Consider the following 25,202-nt stretch of genomic DNA (forward strand, 5'->3'; position numbering starts at 1 on the left):
AGGGAATATTGTGATATTAAATTGTGTATTGGAGATGCGGGAGTAAGTTATTGGGTGTGATACTTTAATGTGGGCTGATCAGACAGTAGGGTAAAAATCCATTGGTTTTACTCTATGTACAGTACTCCCTTTAATTCAAAGTTGTGTAATTCAAACGATCTGATCAAGTCTATTAAGTGCCAACTTTCTTATTAGCTATTCTATTTGTATAATTCAACTAATAGAAAAAAAACTTTGAATTATCAGAGTAAACTCACTTCTGGTTACAGCCAATGAGATGTTTTGAAGCAGAAGCGCGAATTAAGCAAATGCAGCAGCCAAATGTTTGCACATCAGGCCCACAAATGACCAGATAAAGAATAATCAGTTTTAGTAGCATTGGTTGAGGGAATATAGAATTTACAGTGCAGAAGGAGGTCATTTGGCCCATCAAATCTGCACCGGCCCTTACAAAGAACCACTCACTCAAGCCCACATATCTTCCCTATCCCCGCAACCCAGCAACCCCAACTTAACATTTTGGACACAATGGGCAGTTTAGCATGGGCAATCCACCTAACCGGCACATCTTTGGACTGTGGGAGTAAACCGGAGGGCACCCAGAGGAAACCCACGCGGACACGGGAGAACGTGCAGACTCCGCACAGACAGTGACCCAAATGGGGAATCGAACCTGGAACTGTGAAGCAATTGTGCTAACCAATATGCTACCGTGCTGCCACTATTGTCACTTGATGGGATCTTTTACCTGAAAACTGTTTAATTGCCTCATCTGAAAGTTGGAATCTCTTTTTTTTAATAAACAATTTTATTGAAGGTAGTTTTTGCTTTATAAACAGGTTACAGACATCATCAGAAAGGAAGCAAAATGTGCAAACATCCACGTACTTTTCAATACTTCACCGTAACATATGCACAAGCCCGCTCCCCTCCCACCGGTACTACCCGCCATATTTTCCCTCCTACTCTACTCTACCCCCTCCCCCCACCCCCCTGCTGACCGCTCACTCCTTCCGCAAAGGAAGTCATAAATGGTTGCCACCTCCGGGGAACCCCTGCACAGATCCCCTCAAGCGAACTTAATTTTTTCCATCCCCAGGAAACTCGACAGTGTCCGCAAGCCACACTCAGTCTTCGGGGCTTTGAGTCCCTCCACGCCAATAATATTCGTCGCCGGGCTATCGGGGAAGCAAAGGCCAGCACATCGGCCTCTTTCCTCCCCCCGGACGCCCTGGTCTTCCGAAACCCCAAAAATTGCCACCCCTGGACTCATCACCACCCTTGTTTTTAGCACCTGGGACATGACCCCTGCAAATCCCTCCCAGTACCCCCTCAGCTCAGGGCATGCCCAAACATGTGAACAATGGTTCGCTGGTCCTCCCGCGCACCTAGCGCATTTGTCCTCTATCACGAAAAATTTGCTCACCGAGCCACCGTCATATGGGCCCGGTGAACGACCTTAAATTGGATCAGCCCCGAGCCTAGCACATGTCCGCGGTCGAGTTTACCCTACTCAGGGCCTCTGCCCACAGCCCATCCTCCATTTCCCCGCCTATCTCCTCCTCCCATTAAGTTTCAGTTCCTCTGTCTGGGACCCTTCCTCCCTCATGAGCACCTTATATATATACCCGAGACTCTGCCCTCCCCTTCTTCCCTCCTAGAGACTATTCTGTCGAGGATCCCCATTGGCGGGAGGCGCGGGAAAGATGGGACCTGTCTACGAACAAAGTCCCGCAACTTGTAAGTATCTAAAATCATTTCCCCTTACCAACCCAAATTTCTCCTCCAAGCTCCTCAAACTCGCGAAGCTCCCTTCCAGGAACATATCACCCACCCCTCCCGCCCCTGCTCGCGGAACCCCCCATCCATACTGCCGGGGGCAAACCGATGGTTGTCGCAGATTGCGCCCCATCTCCCCCACATGCCTCCTCCACTGGCCCCATATCCGCAGGGTCACCACCACTACCGGGCTGGTGGTGTATTTGGCTGGCGGCAGCGGTAGAGGAGCCGTGACCAGGGCTTCCAAACTGGAGCCCCTGCACGAGAGCCAGCCTCCACCCGCTCCCAGATAGACCCCCGTACCCACCATCCACTTCCTTATCATAGCGATGTTGGCCGCCCAGTAATAATTAATCAGACTCGGCAAAGCCAGCCCTCCCTCGCTGCGGTTCCTCTCCAACATCGCCTTCTTCACCCGGGAGACTTTCCCGCCCAGACAAAGCTCATGATCAGCCCGTTAACTCTTTTGAAGAAGGACTGTGGGATAAAGATCGGGAGGCACTGAAAAAAATAAACAAAAATCGAGGGAGGATTGTCATCTTTACAGTCTGCACCCTCCCTGCCAGCGACAGCGGTAGTGCATCCCATCTCCGAAACTCCTTCATTTGCCCACCACCTCGGCCAAAATTTAACTTATGCAGCCTGCCCCAGACTCGTGCCACCTGGATTCCCAAATACCGGAAATTTTCCTCAACTAGCCTAACGGTAGCCCTCTCAATCTGTTCTCCTGGCCCCTTGCCTGGACCACAAACATTTCACTCTTGACCGTAGTTAATTTGTATCCTGAGAACTGGCCGAACTCCCTCAGCATTCCCAGTATAGTTCCCATCCCGGCCACTGAGTCCGACACGTACAGGAGCAGGTCGTCTGCATAAAGAGAAACCCTGTGTTCAACCCCGCCCCTCACCATCCCCTTCCAACCCTCTGCAGCTGTCAGCGCAATCGCCAGCGGCTCTATGGCCAGCGCAAACAGCAGCTGGGAGAGCGGGCAGCCCCTGCCTGGTCCCTCGGTACAACCTAAAGTACTCCGACACTTCTCTGTTGGTCCTGACGCTGGCCCTCGGGCCTGATACATAATTGATCCAATCCCTCCCCGAACCCAAACCGTCCGAGCACCTCCCATAGATAGTCCCACTCCACCTGGTCAAAGGCCTTCTCGGCGTCCATTGCCACCACTACCTCCACCTCTTTACCCCGCCGGGGCATCATTATCACATTGAGCAATCTCCTCAGATTGGCCCGCCAGCTGCCTACCTTTCACGAACCCCGTTTGATCCTCCCCAATCACCTCCGGGTACACAGTCCTCCATTCTACCCGCCAGTACCTTGGCCAGGAGCTTGGCGTCTACTTAATCAGGAGATTGGGTCTGTAGGACCCGCACACCTCCGGGTCTTTACCCCGCTTCAATATCAGAGATATGGTGGCTTGTGACATTGTCGGCGGCAGGGTCCCTCTGTCCCTTGCCTCATTGAAAACCCTCGCCAAGAACCGGGCCCACCAGCTCCGAGAACTTCCTATAAAACTCTACTGGGTATCCATCCGGCCCTGGGGACTTCCCCGACTGCATGGCCTTTAGGCCCCCCAAACCTCCTCTACTCTAATCGGGGCCCCAGCTCTTCCACTTGCGCGCCCGCGCCCCCCCCCCCCCCCCCCACCCCCCCCCCCCCCCCCCCCCCCCCCCACCCCCCCACAACTGTTGGGAATGTTTAACCCGTCCAGAAACCTTTTCAATCCCCGCCGGTTCTTCCGGCGGCTCCGAAGTATACAGCTTACGATAGAATCCCGGAATACCCTATTCAATTCTGCGGATCCTCCACTTTGGCCCCCCCCTCGTCCCTCACTCTACCTATTTCCCTGGCCACCCTCCTCTCCCTGAGTTGCTGCGCTAACAGTCTGCTAGCCTTTTCCCCATACTCGTACACCACTCCCCTCGCCTTCCTAAGCTGTTCCACGTCCCTGCTCGTGGCTAGTGCCCCCAGTCCGCCTGTAGCCCTCTGCTCTCCCTGAGTAAAACCTCACCCGGGACTTCGCGTGCTCTTCATATATCCGACCCATTTCCCTGACCAATCTATCCATTTCTTCGGCCCGGTCTGCCGTGCTCTGTGGGCCCCAATTGAAATCAGCTCCCCTGCACTACTGCCTTTAGCGCCTCCACACGGTCGCCGCTGAGACCTCCCCAGTGTCATTCACCTGCAGGTAATTTTTTAGAACATTTCCGAAGCATCTCACAGATTCCCTCCTCCGACAGCAGTCCCACATCTAGCCTCCATTGCGGGCGTTGATAACTCGCTCCCCCGAACTGCAGGTCCACCCAATGCGGGGCATGGTCTGAAATGGTAATTGCTGAGTATTCCGTGTTCTTTACCTCCCCCATACAGTCCCTGCTTCGTACAAAGAATCTATCCTGGAATATACTTTATGGACGTGCGAATAAAACGAGTAGCCCCTTCCTGTTGGCTGTCCCTCTCTCCAGGGGTCCACTGCCCCCATTTGCTCCATGAACCCTTTCAGCTCCCTTGCCATTGCTGAGAGTCTACCCGTTCTGGGACACGACCGATCCAAAGTCGGGTCAAGGACCATGTTAAAGTCCCCTCCCATTATTAGCCTGCGAGAATCCAAGTCCGGGATCTTCCCCAGCATTCTTTTAATGAAGTCCACGTCATCCCAGTTCGGGGCATATATATTCACCAGCACCACTCTTCTCCCCTCCAGCCTGCCCCGTACCATCAGGTATCTGCCCCCCCTGTCTGCGGATATGCCCTCTGCCTCAAATTGCACGCGCTTGTTGATCATGATTGCCACCCCTCTGGACTTCGAGTCCAAGTCCGAGTGGAGACCTGGCTAATCCAGCCCTTCCTTAGCCTGGTCTGGTCTGACACTTTCAGATGTGTCTCCTGCAACATAATTACATCCGCCCTCATGGCCCGCAAGTGCGCGAAACACCTGCGCCCTCTTACCGGCCATTTCAGTCCCTTGACGTTCCAGGTGATCAGCCTGGTCGGAGGGGCACATCCCCCCCCCCCCCCCCCCCCCCCCCCCCGCCGGTCAGCCATAGCCTTTCTCGGGCCGGCCCCTGACCCGTGCGTCGCGCCATTCCTGGCCCGCCCTTTGGCTGCCTCCACCCTCGACCTCCTTTCCAGTGCCTATTTCTAGTCCCTCTCCCGTCAGCAGAACAACCCCCCCCCTCCCCATACCCCATCCCCCGATACCCCCACCCCTGCCATCTACTGGCTGTAACTTCCCCCCCCATCTGACTTCCTTGACTAGCCAATCTGCTAGCCCGGTGACTCAACACTCCGGCGCCTTCCTGTCCCATTCCCCTTGTTTCCCCGTCCTCCTCCCCACCCACTGGGGCAAGCCGGCTCCAGTGTCTTCCGCGAGCTGCACAAAAAGCCCAAACAGGAAAAAAAAAGAAAAAGCACAGAAAAAAGAGAAAAAGCACATAAATGTCCATGAACAAAGGAAAGAGTCTCAAATGTTCCACTTGGCCCCTTTGGCCCAGCAAACCGTTGAGCAGCAGTCCAGGCACATTCGGCGTTCCTTCCCACAAAAATCCTCGGGCCGTAACTCGCGTCCTTGGGGCCTCCTTTTGGGACCAGCCCCAGGTCCCTCACAAAATCCATCGCTTCTTCGGGCTCGGAGAAGTAGTGGTGTTGACCCTGGTGCGTGACCCATAGCCGAGCTGGGAACAGCAGACCAAACTTCACGTGCTTCTTGAACAGCACCTCCTTGACATTCTTAAAGGCTGCTCGCCGCCGAGCCACCTCCTGGCTTAGGTCCTGATAAATGCGGAGAACACTGTTGTTCCACGTGCTGCTCCTGGCGCTCTTTGCCCACCGCAGCACCCGCTCCTTGTCCACGAACCTGTGGAACATAATCACCATCGGGCGGGGGCGTCCGCCCGGCCGCCCCTGCCTTGCCTGCACTCTGTGTGCCCCCTCCAGCTCCAGCGGTCGCGGAAAGGCTTCGGCCCCCATCAGCTGCTTCAGCAGGTCTGCTACAAACGCTGCAGCATCAGCTCCCCCGCCCCCTCCGGGAGGCCGACCATCCTCAGATTGTTCCTGCGGACTCTATTCTCCAGCTCCTCCACTCTGTCCAGCAGTCTTCTCTGCCGCTCTTTCAGGCCGCCCACTTTAGAATTTAGAACAGTACAGCACAGAACAGGCCCTTCGGCCCTCGATGTTGTGCCGAGCAATGATCACCCTACTCAAACTCACGTATCCACCCTATACCCGTAACCCAACAACTCCCCCTTAACCTTACTTTTTAGGACACTACGGCAATTTAGCATGGCCAATCCACCTAATCCGCACATCTTTGGACTGTGGGAGGAAACCGGAGCACCCGGAGGAAACCCACGCGCACACGGGGAGGACGTGCAGACTCCGCACAGACAGTGACCCAGCCGGGAATCGAACCTGGGACCCTGGAGCTGTGAAGCATTGATGCTAACCACTATGCTACCGTGCTGCCCACTTCTAGCGCTGTAACCGTTTGCGCATCCGCCTGCTCCTCCACTGCCTCTCCCAGCTCCTTAACTTTAGCATCCTGGGCGTCCAGCCTCTTGTTCAGCTGATCCACCGCTTTCTGGATTGGGTCCAAGCTGTCCCGCTTCAGCGCTTCAAAACTGGACTTCATTACCTGGAGCATGTTATCCAGCGCCAGCTGGATTGCTGAATCCGGGGTCCGTGTGTCCGCCATCTTAGGTCCCAGGTAATTTTCTTCAGGTCCTTGTCTCTGTCCCTTTTTCTCCTTCTTCTTCTGCCTTCTGGACTCCCGCTGTTCCATGTACCGCAGCCCGCTCCTCAGCGCCTTCGCTGCCGCTTTCCTTCACCCAGCTCCTTAAATTTTACCTCCTGGGCATCTGAAATGGGTCCAAGCTGTCCCTCCTCAGCAACTCCAAACTTTTTTTCCCCTTTGTCCTGGAGGAAGGAAGGTCCGTGGGTCCGCCATCTTACCCTTCAGGTCAGCTTCCTCCTTGCCTCCGTCTCTCTCTCTTTCTTCCTCACCTGCTGGCCTCCCACACTTCCATCTGCTGCAGCCCGCACTCCTCTTCTTTCACGGCAGCCTTTCTGCCGCCCCCGTGGTCCCGCTATCGCGGGGAATCAGCTGTTCAGCCCGGCCGGAGTGAGAGTCCACCGAATGTGCGGCTCACTCGGACATCGCCGCCACCGGAAGTCGAAAGTTGGAATCTCTTGACCGTGTTGCGTTCCCTCAGTACCACAATAAATATAAACTTAAATTATGTGTGGACATTTCTGGTGAGGTACTTCAACTCTTGATTCATGAGTGTTAACAAATGTCTCCTTAAAGTGCCTCCTCCTCCGATTGCAAATCTTCAGTGAAAATGCGTCATCTTAAATGAAGTGTTGCATCTTTGGTCCCTACCACAATCTACCACTGATTTCATCTCCCTGGCTACTATCTCAGCAGACTATTCAGAGCTCCAGTGTCCTGTTTGACCTGGAGCTGAGCTTCCCACCAAGTTACCTACTTTTATCTCCTTATGGTAACCTATCTGTCCCTGCCTCAATCCACCTCCAACTGAACCTCATCTATAGGTGTATTGCCTCCAGATTATTATTCCAATGTTGTGCTACGTAGTCTCCCAACCTCATCCAAATCTCTGCGCCTTGTACCCTAACCTATCCATCATCTTTGTGCTTGATCGACCCCAATCCCACTAAATTGCTTCAATCCAACTTCCCCTTTTTAGATTTATTCTCGCATAAAACCATAAGACATAGGAGTGGAAGTAAGGCCATTCGGCTCATCGAGTCCACTCCGCCATTCAATCATGGCTGATGGGCATTTCAACTCCACCTACCAGCATTCTCCCCGTAGCCCGTAATTCCTCGCGACATCAAGAATTTATCTATCTCCGCCTTGAAGCCATTTACCAAGGTACAGTGAAAAATATTGTTCAGCGTACAGTCCAGGCAGATCGTTCCATACATGAAAAACATAGGAGACACGATCAATACATAATATAGGCATAGACATCAGGTGAAGCATATGGAGTGTAGTGCTGCACAGTAGAGAAATGAGTGGAGAGATCAGTTCACTCAGTTCAGTCCATAAGAGGCCCCTCCTTTAAATTTGCCTTTATTGCTTCACTCCTGATAAATACAGCCCTTGACCCCAGCATCAGACAGCTTTCCTCTGTGCCTATCTTTCCTGTATCTCTACATTTGAATCCCTCCAAACAGATTTCTCTGCTGTCACAGCGCTGAAATGGTTTTTGTCAAGTCACAAATGACGTCCTATGTGGTCCTAATGGCAGACTATCCCTCCTCATCCTCCTTGACTTCTTCCACATTCCCACTGGGTGGGACTTTGTTCACCTGGTACTACATTTCTTCTCATCGCGGCCAGAGTATCATTTGGCATAAGCCTTTCCATAGTGGCGTCATTGGAGCCTATGGGCAAGACAGAAAGAAAGTTGCATAGGAAAGAAAGTTGCATAGGGAATTGTGCTCCTTGTTTTTATATCCTGGATGTTAAATCTTCTGGATTTCCTTTTGGATTTTCGATGTTTGGGTGGCAGGCAACAGTTGTTTCTACCCAACATGGCTCGGGTGATGCGTGCATCATATTTCTCTCACGCTCAATTTTGTAGTCCAGGAGGTATCAATGCGTGTTGTCTTGTATTTATCTTTGATTGAGTGCTTTTGTCGTAATGAGCTAATTTCAGTGCACTTAGTGAGGTGAGGAGACTTTTCATTTGAATTCCTCACTCCTCCTTTCCAAACAGTGTCCTTCTAGACTGCAGTTACGTCCAACTCTGACAGTGAAATCTCCCAGTAGAATTCGTTTGTCTTGATTTGGGATGGCAGCCAATATGGAATCCAGATTTGCATGAAGAGCTCTCTGGTTTTGTCAGTAGAATTGAATGAAGTGGCATTCAATCTCGAGGTCTGATCTCAAGGAGGCCTGAAAGCCCCATTGAAAAAGGGACAAATTGACCTTGGCACATGGGAGGAGCTTGGCACATGGGAGGAACTAGCCGTGCATTGTACCATCTGGTGGTGCCTCCCCTAAGAAGCTACAGCTCAGTCAGACACGGACTACATAAATTCTGCTGTGGAGAAGTGATGAAAGCAGAGGAGAGAGAACAGCACTCCTACTCAAGAATCCCCTTCTTCAGGACAGCTGTCATCATCTCCCACGACTTGTGGCTCCAGAATTGGCCTGCTGAATCACCTGAGAACATACAACATAGTAGACACCATCCTTGTTTCGAGGGACTGACTTATTTTCCCGCTCCTGCACTGTAGCCTCCATGCCCCCCAAGAATCTTTCCTTGGCCCCTTTATATTTCTCATCTATATGCTACCCCTTGATGTCGACATCCTAAAGCACAGAGCATTAGTTTTCATGTGTGCACCAACCAGCTCTATTCACCACCACCTTTCTCAACTCTTGCATTGTTAAATTATCAGTGGGTGAGCAAATACTTCCCCAACAAATATTGGGAAGACTGAAACCTTGTCTATGGGCCTGCTGCAAACTCTACTCCCTAGTTGAGGCAAGCACGGTGGCGCAGTGGTTAGCACTGCTGCCCACAGCGCTGAGGACCCGGGTTTGGTCCCGGCCTGCGTCACTGACTGTGGAGTTTGCACATTCTCCCCGTGTCTGCATGGGATTCACCCTCGCAACCCAAAGGTGTAGGTTAGGTGGATTGACCACACTCAATTGCCCCTTAATTGGGAAAAAAAAATTGGGTACTCTAAATTTATTTTAAAAATCTCTACTCCTTCGTGACCAACTCTGTTACTCTCCCTGGCAACAGTGAAGCTAAACCACAATATTCTCCACCTTGTCATATTTGACTCCAGGTTGAACACCTGACCACATAGCTGCAACATCACGAAGACCACCTATTTCCACTTCCACAACTTCACCCGTCACTGCCCCTACCTTAAAGCACCATCTGGTTTATTCTCATTCATCCTTTTGCTACCTCTAGGCCTGACTATTCCGACACATCGCTTCCTGGCCTCCCGCATTCTACTCTCCTTAAATTTGAAACTTAAAAACTCTACTGCTCTTGTCCTGATGCACACCAAGTCCCATTCACGTATTCCCCCCCTATGCTCGCTAACAACATACATTGACTCACCATCGAGCAATGCCTTGATGTTAGAATTCTTCTTCATGTTTTGAAGTCCTCCATGATCTTGATACTTCTCATCTAGCCACACGACCCTCCAGACAGCTGCACTGATCTAATTCTGGCCCTTTAAACACCTCCAGTTCTGATTGTTCTACCAACGTTTGGTCGTGCCTTCACCTGTATAGGCCCTAAGCTCTGGGATTCCCTCCCTTCTCCCACTCTCTCCCATTCTGTTGCTCCTTAAAACATCTTTGACTAAGCTTTTGGCCAACTGTCCTACTTTCACACAATGTGACTTGGTGTCTTATTTCTTTTAAAATTTTATTGTTGATTTCCAAAAGAGGAAAGGAGTAAGCAAACAACATCCAATACAGTACCATAATGCAACACTCTCCTATATCACGACAGTCAGCTTGAACTCCTGTGTACAAATCCTGTCACTGTGGTTCCAAAGGGCTGGCTTGATGTCACTGAGGATGCTGGCGTGAGAGTAGACAACAAAACAAATGGTGTCGAGGGAGAACTGAATAGGACCCGGCAATTCTTCCAATAAATTTTTCAGTTCCAGAGCAAAACTTCGTTGGGACTTGTCGAGCTCCGTAACCAGAATTTATTTCAGGGTTTTGCTTGTTAGAAAAATGGGGGAGCCGGCTGCCATCTTAACTGAAGCCATCTTGACAAGGCTATCTTTATCGTTTAATACTTTGACTTGTATATTTTTTAATTCTTGGGGCATATTTTAGACATAGACATAGACGTACAACAGTACAGCACAGAACAGGCCCTTCGGCCCTCGATGTTGTGCCGAGCAAAAAATGATCACCCTACTCAAACCCACGTATCCACCCTATACCCGTAACCCAACAACCCCCCCCTTAACCTTACTTTTTTAGGACACTACGGGCAATTTAGCATGGCCAATCCACCTAACCCGCACATCTTTGGACTGTGGGAGGAAACCGGAGCACCCGGAGGAAACCCATGCACACACGGGGAGGACGTGCAGACTCCGCACAGACAGTGACCCAGCCGGGAACCGAACCTGGGACCCTGGAGCTGTGAAGCATTTATGCTAACCACCATGCTACCGTGCTGCCCTTTAAATTATAAAAATATTTATAAAACTATGGGTGTTTAACTTGGTTTTCCTGGTGGTAGATAACAATATACTGCTGTAATAAGGAGCTTGTAAAAAGATTCATCGGCAGTAGTACTAGGTCCGCTTCCCCTACATCCTCAACCACCACTCCCTGACTTAGTATCTCATTTTGGTTTGTACCGCTGCTTTGATGTCTTGAGCCGTCTATTGCATTAAATGAGCAATGTAAATAGTTGTTGTACAGAGTCTACTGTTGGTAAACTAAATATACACTATTTTAACAAGTTCATGTCTGAAATGACTCTCATTTTTACATTTTGGTTCATTGTACTGGAGCCTTTTTAGTAAACATTTCAAAATGTAAAAATTACTGAATTTAGTGAAACTGACTTTTTGTTAAATTGTGTGTTTCCCCATGTGACTCAATTAGTAAAGCCAACAGGTTAGAAGAGTCATGCACCAGATTGTTCCTTTATATAGAGAAGCAACCTCGGCTGTGGCACAGTGGTTAGCACTGCTGCCTCATGGTGCGGAGGGCCCCAGGTCACTGTCCGTGTGGAGTTTGCACATTCTCCCCGTGTCTGCATGAGTCTCACCCCCACAACCCAAAGATGTTCAGGGTAGGTGGATTGGCCCCTTAATTGGAAAAAAAAAAAGAATTGGGTACTTTTAAATTAAAAAAAAACAGAGTTAACCTCAGCTGGGGTGCAGGTAAGGTACTAAATTGGCCTTGATGTTTCTCTTTCCTGATCACTGTCTAATGAATCGTGTTGTAAAATACAAGCATGTGGATGTTGGCTGAGAATAGGATCAGCTTGGCTGCTGGTCATTAACTGCTGAGGATTGCACGTGAATTTTCATGGTCCAACCTAAGGGAGCTGCTGTTTTATTTTGACAGATTTTGTGTTTAATGCCACAAGTAAGGACTTATACTAATGAGTTTTGTTTTTCCAAGAAATTTTAAAGTGAAGTAATTTTCTTTTTTTTTTCCCATTCAGGGACTACACAATCCCCACGGTCAGAGCAGCAGGTTGGTTCATGCAAACGTTTCCACATTGTATATAGTCTTCATGTATATAGTCTTCATGTACCAGATATTTTTATTGGCATTTAAAAATGAATTGTCCTTTCAGGTATATGCAGATAGGGCGTTTGTTAAGCGGCAGGTGGTGGAGTTTCCGCTGCTGCCGCCTAGGGGGGTGCAGGATAGGGTGCTCTCGGGGACGTGGGTCGGTGAGGGGAGGATCTCGGTGATTTATCAGATGATGCAGGAAGAGGAGGAGGCCTCGGTGGAGGAGCTGAAAGCGAAGTGGGAGGAGGAGCTAGGGGAAGAGATTGACGATGGGACGTGGGCGGATGCCCCGGGGAGGGTGAACTCGTCCTCTTCTTGGCGCACGGCTCAGCTTAATTCAGCTGAAGGTGCTGCACAGGGCGCACATGACTGGGGCCAGGATGAGCCGGTTCTTTGGGGGGGGGGGGGGGGGGGGTGGTGTGACAGGTGTGGGAGGTGTTCGGGAGGCCCGACGAACTACATCCACATGTTTTGGGCATGTCCGGCGTTGGAGGGATTTTGGAAGGGGGTGGCGGGGACTTTGTCCAGGGTGGTCGGTTCCAGGGTGGAGCCGGGCTGGGGACTCGCGATCTTTGGGGTAGCTTCGGAGCCGGGAGTGTAGGGGGCGAGAGAGGCTGGTACCCTGGCCTTTGCGTCCCTAGTAGCCCGGCGTAGGATTCTCTTACAGTGGAGGGACGCAAAGCCCCCGAGCCCGGAGGCCTGGATCAATGACATGGCCGGGCTCATCAGGCTGGAAAAGGTTAAGTTTGCCCTTGGAACAAGGGTTCTTCCGGCGGTGGCAGCCCTTTCTCGATTTCCTGGCGGAGGGGTAGAGGGTGGTCAGTCTCGGCAGCAACCGGGGGGGCGGGGTTCGGGGTTTGTTTTTGCGACGGTGTGTTTGCTATTTTCTTCTTTCTTGTATTGTTATTAGTTATTAATTTATTACTTTGTATTGGGGGGGGGATTTCTTTTTCTGTTTCTATTTAGTTTTACACCTTGTTTACTTTAACTGTTGGGAGAAAATTTGTTGTTGAAAAATTTGAATAAAAATTATTTTTAAAACAAAATGAATTGTCCAATAACTTGAATTAAGTAATGTAAGTAGCACAAAGTGGGAATTTAGTGCTGAAAAATTGAATTCAATAATTTGAGTTCAGCAACTTTTAATTAAGAGTAATCGGCGTTTGGTAAAATTCTAGGACTTATTAAATGTGTTTTTGTCAAGCATCTTCATGGTGAAGTTGAAGAAGTTCATGTCATTTCATACATATGCAGTTTGGCCACTAATTAGAATGGAGAGTTGCCACCTGACATCCCAATGATCTGTGGTTAAAATCTGAAATGATAATCTTGATAGAATGTTGCATTTATCTTTTAGTTTCTTCATCCGTGCTGAGGTGCTTTAGACATTTTTATATGGTTCCGGAGTGTGAGTGGACTTCTGCAGTTAACTCATTGGGGAAAGAATTGAAATTTAGAGATCTTTTGACTACGGATGTGATCACTGATACTGCTGTTGCCTGTTCTCCATGGTTTTCCTATATTAAGGACCTATATTAGGGAGGCACAGTGGTTAACACTGCTCCCTCACAGGGCCAAGGACCAAGGTTCAATTCCGGCCATGGGTGAATCTGTGGGGTTTGCATGTTCTCCCTGTGTTTGCGTGGGTTTCCTCTGGGTCCTCCGGTTTCTTCCCCAGTCCAAAAATGTTCAGGTTAGGTGGGATTATGAGATTACGGGGGTAGGGGAGCCTAGGTAGAGTGCTCTTTCGGAGGTTGAGGGTTGGCAGATTTGGTGCAGATTCGATGGGCCGAATGACCTTCTGCTCTGCAGTTATTCTACGGACCTAGTTACAGGGAGACTCCTAAGTGTGTGATCCCACCAGAGTGAAGTTAGAACTTTGTAATAGGATTAAAGAAGCAGAAACAGATCATGTTAAATTGAGTCTACATCATGTTTGTGCTAGATTATAAAATAGAGATCTTGATGGGTAGGCTTTTTACTTCCTCTATTGGAGAATCGGGAAGCTAATTTTGGCCAGTGAGGTTACATGTAGTCAGAGGTCGACGGTCCATTAATTGAGATGTTGCCATTTTGTTGCTCTTTTATGAACTTGACAAAGTTGCAAAGATTTGTGAAGTGAATGGTGAAAAGCAGACCAAAGTTTTTGCCACCATGGAACAACATGAAATGCAAACAAGTACCTTACTCCACCCCATTTTACACATGTTTTAAATAAATTAAACTCTGATGTAAATTGTATGTTTTGATTATTCTTGATCTGTTTGTATGTGCAATGTGTAATTCATGAGAAGCAGAGCTTGACTAATTTTCCCTTTGCTTAAGGATTTTGGGACTATTTGAGTGCCCATTCAGCTTTCCTGGTTGAGACCAGACTTCGTGGTCTGCATGGCTACTCAACCAGAGTTCTTGAGGGGGCTTAATCTTTGTTCTTTGTGTACTACAGCCAAACGCTGGCCATTCAAACTATCTTTACCCTTCATACAAAATAATTAAACTTGTGTTGGATGAGCACCTCAGAATCTCCTTTAAAATCATGAAATTTAATCTGTGTCTAATTTAATCTTTATTTGAAAAAAATCAATCTCCTCTTAAGATTCATTTTATTTTGTCAGCAGCATTTCAACACAGACCAGGATGAGTTGCTGTCTCTTCTACGAAGCCAACAGAGGGAGCTGTGTGAATTGAGACAAAACCAGTTGGAGCTTATGCAGAGCTCACCGATCATATGGATGCTGTACAGGGCTCTATTATGGGTCATGTCGAAAGGATTATGGTCACACAGCAAGAACAGGAACGTATCCTTTTGTACATAATGGTAAAGGACTGTGTTTAGCTTCATCGAGTAAATCATATTTATTCTATTAGAAACAATGGATTTTAAAAAGATTATATTCCAGGTATTCCTGTAAACATATTACAAAAAATAAGCCATCCTCTCCGATTCAACGATTCTATCTACTGAAAATAGCATATTGGCAATAGTAGTAGATTAGATCCTCACACCAATAGATTAGATTATAAACTCTGAGAACTGGTTTAGCTGTTAACAAACCGTACACTTTTGAGGTTCCAATAACTATATAAACTGTTCAAGGATAGCTGAACACCCTTGATTGTGTTGCATTAGTCATGTTTCAGAGAAACATTCCCCAGTTGTAGCTTTAGAAACTTGATCCTTTGCCAGGAACTCTCGGCTCCAAATCTCATTAAAGCCCCGATGCAAGCATGGACAAAAGAGCTGAATCCAGAGGTTAGTTGAGAGTGTACTTTTTTATCAAGGAGGATTTAACTGTAGCACCAAGGAACCTGAAGAAAATCAAGAGGGAAAACTCTTCCCTTGCTGGATTCCTCTCCAGCACTAAGGAGAATGGTTGTGATTATTCCAGGTCATTTATCTTAGCTCAGGACTTTGTTGCGCTGGTTCCTGAGGACAATGCCCCAAGCCAAAACAGCTTCAGCTGCTTCTTCAATTACCTTTCATCCATTAAAAGGGCAAAAGTGGATGTTTGCTGAAGGTTGGACAATGTTTCATTCCATTCACAATTCCTTAGATAATGAAGGACTTACGACCGGGGCAGCATTCATGTTTATGCTGATAAGGGCAAATAATGGCAGTGCCAGACCAGCTATCTCCAACAAGAGTGTGTGGCCAATTCCCTTTCAATGGAATTAGCATTGTTGAATTCCTGACTGTCAACATCCTGGAAGTCACCATTATCCAGAATCTTGATGACCAGCCAAACACATACTATGGCGACGAGCAGGTCAGAGGCTGGGAATTCTGTATAGTGACTTACATCTCGCCTATCAAAGCCTATACATTACCTTGGGGCACAAGTCAAGAGTGTGACTGAATGCTCTCCATTTGCCTGGATGAGTATACCTCCAACACTCACAAAGCTTGACACCATCCAAGTAAACCAGCTTGCTTGATCATTCATCTTCAACATTCACTTCCTCCATCATCAGTGTATAGTGGCTGCATTATGGACTTTCCACAGAATGCTCTGCAGGAAGTCCCCAAGGTTTCTTCAATAGTATCTTACAAACCCATAAAGACTATTACCTAGAAAGTCAAGGCAGCAGGCACAGGTACATCATCTCCAGATTTCCCTTCATGTTGCACGATATTCTGACTTGGAAATGCATTGCCTTCCTTCAGCTCAAGTTCTGAATCTTGGAATTCCTTTACTTATCACTATCACCACATTGCAAGCTGTTCAAGTGGGGTTCACCACCTATTTCTTGAGGGTACTTGGGATTAACAATAACTGCTGTCCCTGCTGGCGATGTCCACATCCTGTGAATGAATTTTGAACAAACTTATGGAAGAATCAAGTTATGAAAATACACTGTTTATTCGTAGTTAGCAAAGGAAAGTTGTCACTTAAGTCTTGTGAGGATAAGAGGTTATGTGACATCAAATAAGTAACCAAAATGTACCTCCGATGCTGGAGAATCACTACCACTGTAGTTTATTTGATTCACCTTTTACCAATTTTTTTCACTAATCATTTGCTTCTTGATGACTGTTTATGCTTTGTAAGACTTTTTATATATATTACCATTGGGTTAAATATTACTTTTAGCATCTGTCTTGCCTGGAAATTCATATGGAGTGATGTTTGTTCCCTCTGGTGATAAAGCGGCAGTTTTTCTTGTTGGATATGCTATTAATGCTTGCTTTTTTGTGTCAGCAGCTCTTTGCAATTCAAAAACAATTTGAATGAAAGAACAACGCCTTGCAAGATGTGAATGAGAGAGACTCTGCACTCTGAGATGGGTTATTTCACACTAATCAACATTTTAAGACCGCCTGAGCCTTTTTTGTAGAGCCACTCTTATCCTAAAAATCTGACTACAGATTGCAATCGTATCCAGGAAGTTGGTTCCTAAACCACGCAGTCTCAAATTGGACCACAAAAAAGTGAAAATGGGGGGTTGGTGGCAAAGTGGTATTGTCACTAGTAATCCAGAGACCAGTGTAATGCTCTTGAGGTCCGGGATTCGAGTCCCACCACGCCAGATGGTGCATATCAATTCAATTAATAAAAATCTGGAATTAAAAGTCTAATGACCATGAAACAATTGTCGATTGTAAAAACCCATCTGGTTCACTAATATTCTTTTGGAAAGGAAATCTGCCATCTTATTTGGTCTGGCTTATACGAGACAGCAGACTCGCATCAATGTGGTTGATTGTTAACTGGCCTCTGATATGTCCGAGCAAGTTAGTCCGTTGTATCAAGCTGCGATCAAGTCTCGGGAATGAAATGAGACCTACACCTCATGGACTGTAGCATTCAAGAAGGCAGCTCGCCACCACCATATTGAGGGAAATTGGAGATAGGCAATAAACGGTAGCCTAGCCAGCAAGGCCAACATCTCAGGAATGAATTTTTTAAAAAGCCCTATTAGAATAAGTTGGGCAGCAAATGCTGCGTGAAGTGGTGTGTGCATTAGTAAGGAGCATTTTGGGAACATATCAGGTTTTCAATAAATGCAAAATGATGAGGATCAATCAGGCATGAAAATATTTAACTGCAAGAGAGCGCAGCTCCGTGAGTTGAAAAGGGATTTGTTCCAGTTGTAATGAATCATAGAATCCCTACAGAGCAGACAGAGGCCATTCGGCCCATCGAGTCTGCACTGACTCTGAAAGAGCACCGTAACCTGCTCTATCCCTCCAACCCCGTAACCCCACCTAACCTGCACAATCCTGGACGCTAAGGGGCAATTTAGCATAGCCAAACCACCTAACCTGCACATCTTTGAACTGAGAGGGAACTGGAGTATCCAGAGAAAACCCGCGCTGACATGAGAATATGCAAACTCCACACACACTCACCCAAGGCCGGAATTGAACCTGGGTCCCTGGAGCTGTGAGGTAGCAGTGCTAACCACTGTGCCGCTCCAACCAAAAATTGGTAGTAAAGCTGTATTTGAACATTGAAGGACTTTCAAAGAGGAGAAGGAGATGGTTCATGTACAGAGTATGCTCAGACCTATGAGTGGAAAAGGAAGGTCATCCAAAACTATGGAGTACTCTGGATGACTAAATGTATGGAGGTTAAACTGAAACAGACAAAGGAAGCTCATCACAGACCTCGGGTTCATAACAGAAACCAAGCTGACTACAGTTAAGTACAGAGAAGGTTTTAAAAAAGAATCTGGGGCAAAGAAAGAGGAAGAGAATAGATTAGTGGCTAACATAAAAGGAAACACAAGTCTTTTAGAAAAAAATTGCACATGGCTGGCAAAAAAGGAATCTGGCTGAAGAGGAACCAAAAAGGACATGACTTTGTGGATGTCGAGGGCATGGCTAAGATAGTAAATGAACACTTTTCATCAGCTCTTCACATGAGAGTAAAATAGCTGTCAAGGAGGAGGAGGATGTGATATTTGATGGGATAAAAACAGATCAGTTGGCAGAACCCAAAGTAGAAAAGTCATCCATCCCAGACAGGATCTATTCTGGGTTAATGAGGAAAGTAAGGGTGGAAAGTGCGAGGGTTTGGTTGCAATCTTTCAGATCTTCAATCCCTCTTTGAAAAAGAGGTGTAAACCCAGCAACTACAAACCATTCAGCTTAATGTCAGTGGTGGGAATTTTTTAGGAACTATATAATCCATGACAAAATTAATTAATACATGGAAATGTTTGTATGTCAGCAGGATTTGCTGAAGGAAATTGTATTTTCAAAGATTGAATTAAGTTTTAGAAGTAATGGAGACGGGTTATTGAGGGTTTCGTGGTTATCATTTTATTTTTTGGAATTTCAGATGGTATTGATTGGCAAGGGTGACATTAGAGACTTGTAAGAAAAATTAAATTCCCTGGGATTAATGGCACAGTGATAGTGTGGAAATGAAAGCAGAGAACAATTGTGGATGGTTATGTTTCAAATAATAGTGGTGTTTTCCAAGGGGTTGGTATTAGGACCAGTATTTTTTAATATACGTTAATGGCCTGAAATTGAGTATGCAGGATATAACTTCAGTTTGTAGATGATGTACAACTTGGAATTGTAGCAAACAATATGGGGAAGTGTGGCAAACAATGTGGAAGGTAGTAATAGACTTCAGGAAGATACAAAACAACTGGCGAAATGAGCAGACACGACTTGCCATTTCAATATAGAGAAGCGTGAAGTGACTAATTTTAGGAGGAAGAATGAAGAGCCGAAGTTTGAATTAAATGGTGCGATTTTAAAAGGGCTGTAGGGACAGTGAGACCTGGGGTGTATGGACACAAATCTTTGAAGCAGGCCGAAAAGGCTGTTTATGAACAGAGGAATTGGATGCAAAAGCAAGTGTGTTCAATTCTGGTCATAACACTAGGAAGAATGTTACGATCTTGGTGCAGAAGAGACTTAAATGGTACCAGGGATGAGGTACTACTGTTAAGAGAAGAGACAGGAGAATCTGGCCTTGTTCTTGGCCCAGAGACAATTGAGAGTTGATCGAGGTGTTCAAAACCATGAGTTTTTATAGAATAAATAAAGATAAACTGTTTTCGCTGGCAGAGGCTCAGGAACTAGATAATAGATTTATGATTACCAAAAGAACCAGAGGTGACTTTTTTGTTAATCTGTTCACGTATTTAAGCTTATTTGCAGATTTCATTACTCACGTGCATAATGTAAAGTGTGATGCTTCGGAATGGAATTCAGAGAGGAATTGCACAGGTTCTCAGGAGACTACTCCTATCTAAACCTGGTCCTGGTATTCCAATGGGGCCTACCTTGATCATAACGTGGGTCGTTTTATCTGTTTTTCAATAGCACATCTGGGTGCAACCTTTGATTCCTTCTCTGAACATTAGTCTTTGCCACAGCCATATGGTTCATGAAATGTTTGCTGGATGTGATCTTCTGAGTTAATTATTTTGCTTTTTTTGAAATTTGTATTTTTTGTTCCGTTTTCTGTAGTACGTTACCTTCATTAGCTTTCCTCCTTTTCTTAGTTTTATTAGTTTGCAGCTTTTAAAACAGAACCTGCCACCTAGATACAGCTTTTTGCTGAATACTTTTTTTCTTGGTATTTGCTCTTTTGAACCTTTGTGGAGTCTGTTGCTGTGGGCATTGGCCCTTTGCTGTGGGCATTGGCCCTTTGCTGTGGGCATTGGCTCTTCATGTGTAACACATTAGTTTCTCCATTCCCTTCATTTTATTTTAAACCAAACTTGCTGAATGCCAGTTACCTGTTTGGCTACTGAGCTGGTGCTTTGAAACAAAGATGGTCCATCACCGATTCTCTTCACAATTATGTAATTTGAAATGGTTTGCCTTAACCATAACCTTCTAGAAAGGCGAACAGATAGGATCTTGGCGGACCGACATGAAAGTGGGCAGCTTCAGGAACAGCTGTCTCAGCAGCTCTCTCAGAACTTGACGAATTCTATTGGTAATCGTATTGAGAAGACTGTTCGGGATGAGATGAAGAAAACTTTACCACAAAGTGAGTAAATATTAAAGCATATAAAGTTAATCCGTAAAGAATTTCTGCATGATTTCAATGCATTCCAATTATGCAAATTATTGATGTGGTGCGTTATGTGTCCAAACAAAAGTTAATTCCAATTCAAATCAAAAAATTCTTGTGGGCTATCCTTTCAGTCTGAACAAGGATTAATCATGCTCAGTCAGCAATTAGTGGAATATATTTTAGTAGGACCTGTTTCTGCCAAAACGTAGCACACGCCCGTCCAGAATACGGGGAAAGTATAATCGTGTGAACTTCTGAATATTGATAAACTACACACAACAGTCATGACCAAACTGGCACAAAATTTGACTTTATTTACTGCTACTTAAAGCACCCATTTATTTGCTTCAAATAAATGACTTTGTAAGCGGTTCTTTTATTGATCGCTGCGTAAATCTTCACCTTGCTGAAATATTGCACTCAGATTACCCATTGGTTGATATTATGCATTGTACCACCATTTCTGCAGCTGATAGGGAAATTATTGCACACTATAAATGTTATATATTTGTCCCTTTGGCTCACTGGAGCCCTGCTGTGGTAATGTGTGCAAGGAAGTTATGTAATGCGATGTAGTGTGTGAAACAGAAGCAGCAGGTATGAGAGAGAATACACCACAATAAAGTTACAGTTGTTTATCAAGGGTTGCTCAGTATCACTCTCCAAATACACAACAAAACTGGCGGTGACGATAATGGAGATGTGCTGTGTAAACTACTCGGAAGACATTAAGCGAAGAAAAGTCAGAAAAAGATATACTTTTCACATGCGTTGCTGTCTCCAGAGAAAATCAGTAGGCTGGTGTGGACGCGAGTAAAAGATTCTCCAAAAAGATTTTACAGCTGGCTGTAGTAAATGGCAGATCAAAATTCAATTAATGCCTTGGGTAAATAGGAAAACCAAGTAGCTGCTGGTAATGTGTTTGCAAAATACAAGCACAGGAAACCGGCATGAGTAAAAATGGCAGTGGTTTTCGGCATTGTTGGAGTTTTTGATGAGACTGTGAAGCAGTTGAGCCCTTATACTGGGCATTTGATTAGTTATTGATAAAAAAACTAAGAGGAGGGGGAAGCAATCATACAATTTGTTGTAGTGCTTAAAAGACTGGCACGATATTGAATTTGGAGACGTGTTAATGACGCCATTTGCGACAGACTTGTTTGTAGTCTGCAGTGAAAATACATGTCTGTTAAGTGAGAGTCATCTCACTCTGCAGAAAGCTATTGAAATCGTTGTTTCTATGGAACCGGCTGCAAAGGAAGCCCAGTAATTGAGTTCATTCCCTCAAGTGCGCAAGATGTCCACCGAATCAACATCCAAAGCCACCAGGGCCCGTACGTGTTACTAGCATGCAGAGCCAGGGCATTCTGCTGCTGAATGCTGGTGTAAAGACAGTGTATGTCAAAGCTGTGGGGGGAAAAAAGGACACGTGTGTTTGCAGGAACCAAAAGCAAACTAATAAAAGTAAAGATCAGCAACAAACCAAGACAACATTTAAACAAATAGAGGTTGGGTCTCATGATTGAGCATAAGACCAGCTGCATTTTTGCAAGTTCTGACTCTACTTGTCTTTAAATCCTTTATTTTATCCTAATGCACATCCCATAATTGTTTTGGGGCTATAAGTCTTGTACTCTGTCCCTGAAAGATCGGCGATGAGGAGCCCTGTTAAATCAAAAAAATACTTGTTTGATTGAAGTGGCCAGAGGCAGCTGGGGTGGGACCAGCTTGCAGTGGCCGGTTTACTGGTGAGTGGTGCTGTCGGCATCTAGATATTGACTGCCATCGCAGACTATGTTCTGTATGATGATCTTGGTTCCATGGCTTTTGGCGCTAATTTTGATTAACGGTGAAATATCCTTGAAAGAATAGAACATAGTGCGGAAGGAGGTAATTCGGCCCATCGAGTCTGCACCGACCCACTTAAGCCCTCACTTCCACCCTATCCCCCTAACCCAAACCCCTCCTAACCTTTTGGACACTAAGTGCAATTTAGTGTGGCCAATCCACGTAACCTGCACATCTTTGGACTGTGGGAGGAAACTGGAGCACCCTGAGGAAACCCACGGGGAAACGTGCAGACTCCGCACAGGCAGTGACCCAGCAGGGAATCAAACCTCAGACCCTGGTGCTGTGAAGTCACAGTGCTACCCACTGTGCTACCGTGCTGCCCTTGGCGGAAGTATTATTTGATCGAACAGTTTCCCTGGTGAGAGGCCCGTTTTCGGTCCTTGGAATTACTGTTGCAGGGTATGTCGCCTACCCTGACCAACCTGATGAGTAGAAGCTGGACAGGGAGTGTTCGTGCACCCGGCCTTCTGCGTGCAGTGAGGGGGGGGGGGCGATTTCTGAAATTGTTTTGGGAGTTGGCTCCCATGCTTTCACAATCTTGATTTGAAGGCTGGGCATTTCAAGTTCAATGGAACTGGTTGTATCCAGACTCCGAGGCCTTGGGTCGGCTGGAGACCCCGACCATTGGTCTTATGTTGTCCTGTTCTCTATGCTTGTGGTGAGGGGTTGGAGGCAGTTTGACTTGTCGAGACGTCCCCTCGGGCCTGGGTTTCTTGCTGCCTCGGCATAGGGGATTTGGCTCGACGGAAGTGGTAGTGCCTCGTTCGATGGAACTTGAGGGATCCGGGGGTTGCTCTGATCCTGTCCTGGCTTTGGCCTTTCCAAGTGCCATGGATGGTGTTATTCCTGCAGTTCATCAATAATCTTGGACTTTGTTCTCATGTGATTCTGTTGTTGATTTCACGTTATTGTCTTTTCCATGATAAAGGTGTGGGGTGTATGAGCACCAAAGCGAGGGTTCCCTATTTTCCCCTGGTAATCTTTGTCATTTTATCTACAATCCACATTCCCTTAAGGCCATCAAGGTTAGTGCTGAAAACATACACAGGAGAAGTGGTTCCCCTGAAGGGCCTCATTGAAGTGGCTATGCAACTCCATGAATAAATAACAGATTTGCCTCTACATGTAATGAAGGGAAACTACCCAGTGTTGGTGGGTCATGCATGGCTGTAGAGGATTCGACTGAACTGGGCTGAAGGCCACAGGATGGCTAGAGAATCAGGCCTCAATTTTTTAAAAGCGCACTGTTGTTTTCAATGGGGAATTGGGGAGTATGAAGAGCATTACAGTCAAACTAAAAATGAAAGATGGGCACCAAGCAAAAATAAAGACACACTCTGTACCATATACTGTCAGGCCAAAGGTGGATGCTGAGTTGGAGCGGCTTGTGAAGACTGGAGTTTGGGAACTTGTCAGCTTCGGTGAATCGCCCGTGCCTGTTGTTCCAGTCATTAAGAAAGATCACCATGTGCTGGGTGCTGAACAGTACCCATTACTTCAGATTGTGGACCTCTTTGTGGGATTGGTGCAAAGTCAAAATTTGACAGGCCTACTTGAAGATGAATGTGGACAAAAAGTCACAGGAACTTCTGTCAATCGTGACACACAAGGGCTTGTTCTGGTTTTGAAGATTGTTGTTTGTTATCACCTCTGCTTTGTTTCAAAGGGACAAATATATAACACCCCCACCCCAATTTAAATGTCCCCAAAACAAGTTCAATATGAACAATAGTCAATAGGTCAGTCACTACGATAAATTCAAGCAGTCTGGAGGTCACTGTTCTCAGAAAAGTTGACGGCAAACCTCTAGCATTATCATCTTAACACTTTGGCCCTGTGCTCTTAGAAATGATGCATATGATTTCACAAGGAGAGACTTCAGGACTAGCACATAGCCTGAAACCCTACTACTCCAGGAGAATGGAGCTGTCAGTTCAGTCAGGATGACTTTTCTGGGAGTACAGTGATTATTCCACCACCATTGAGGAAACTGGTGTTAGAGGAGCTATAGGAAGGCCATTGCGGAGTTGTACGCATGAAGGAAATAGCAAGAGGTTATTTCTGGTGGCCTGGACTTGATGCTGAGATCGAAGAAGCAGCTAGAACATGTTCTTCCTGTGCAAAGGTAAAAATGTGCCACCTTGGCATCCCTTTATCAATATGAGTGGGCTGAAGAGGCTTGGTAACGTGTGCATGTAGATTCTGCAGGACCTTTTGATGGATACATTTTTAGTAACTGTTGATGCTCGCACCAAATGGCCAGAAATCGCAGGGATAACATTTATCTCATCTGAGAAGGTCATTGAGAAGCTGGGGGAAGTGTTTGGTCACTTTGGATTTCGAAAACAGCTGGTGAGTGACAGTGGACCTCAATTTGGGAATTTGAGAATTTCCTACAAGAAAATAGCATTCAATATATTACATCTGTGCCTTATTACCACCCTGCCACAAATGGATTAACAATGCTTTGTCCAAACCATGAAACCTGCTTTGAAGACAACCAAAGAACAAAGTTCGCTTATAGAATCATAGAATTTACAGTGCAGAAGGAGGCCATTCGGCCCATCGAGCCTGTACCAGCCCTCTGAAAGAGCACACACCTCCATCCTATCCTTGTAACCCCATCTAACCATTTGGACACTAAGGGGCAATTGAGCATAGCCAATCCACCTAACCTGCACATCTTTGGACTGGGAGGAAACCGAGCACCCGGAGGAAACCCACGCAGACACCCGAGGCTGGGACCCTGGAGCTGTGAGGCAGCAGAGATGATCACAGTGCCACCATGTCACTCC

The 25,202-nt window shown here is 46.5% G+C and overlaps 1 protein-coding gene across 1 annotated transcript in view; it reads left to right on the forward strand.

Annotated features, from left to right (window-relative positions):
- edc4 (enhancer of mRNA decapping 4) overlaps nucleotides 1-25,202 on the forward strand; it is a 145,215-nt gene that overhangs the window by 85,870 nt on the left and 34,143 nt on the right. Inside the window, 4 exon segments of the mRNA XM_038805995.1 lie at nucleotides 11,994-12,012; nucleotides 14,683-14,779; nucleotides 14,782-14,865; nucleotides 20,377-20,533. Of these exon segments, the coding sequence (XP_038661923.1) occupies nucleotides 11,994-12,012; nucleotides 14,683-14,779; nucleotides 14,782-14,865; nucleotides 20,377-20,533 (357 nt within the window).

This window comes from Scyliorhinus canicula, chromosome 9 (assembly GCF_902713615.1).
Source record: "Scyliorhinus canicula chromosome 9, sScyCan1.1, whole genome shotgun sequence".
Taxonomy (NCBI): Eukaryota; Metazoa; Chordata; class Chondrichthyes; order Carcharhiniformes; family Scyliorhinidae; genus Scyliorhinus; species Scyliorhinus canicula.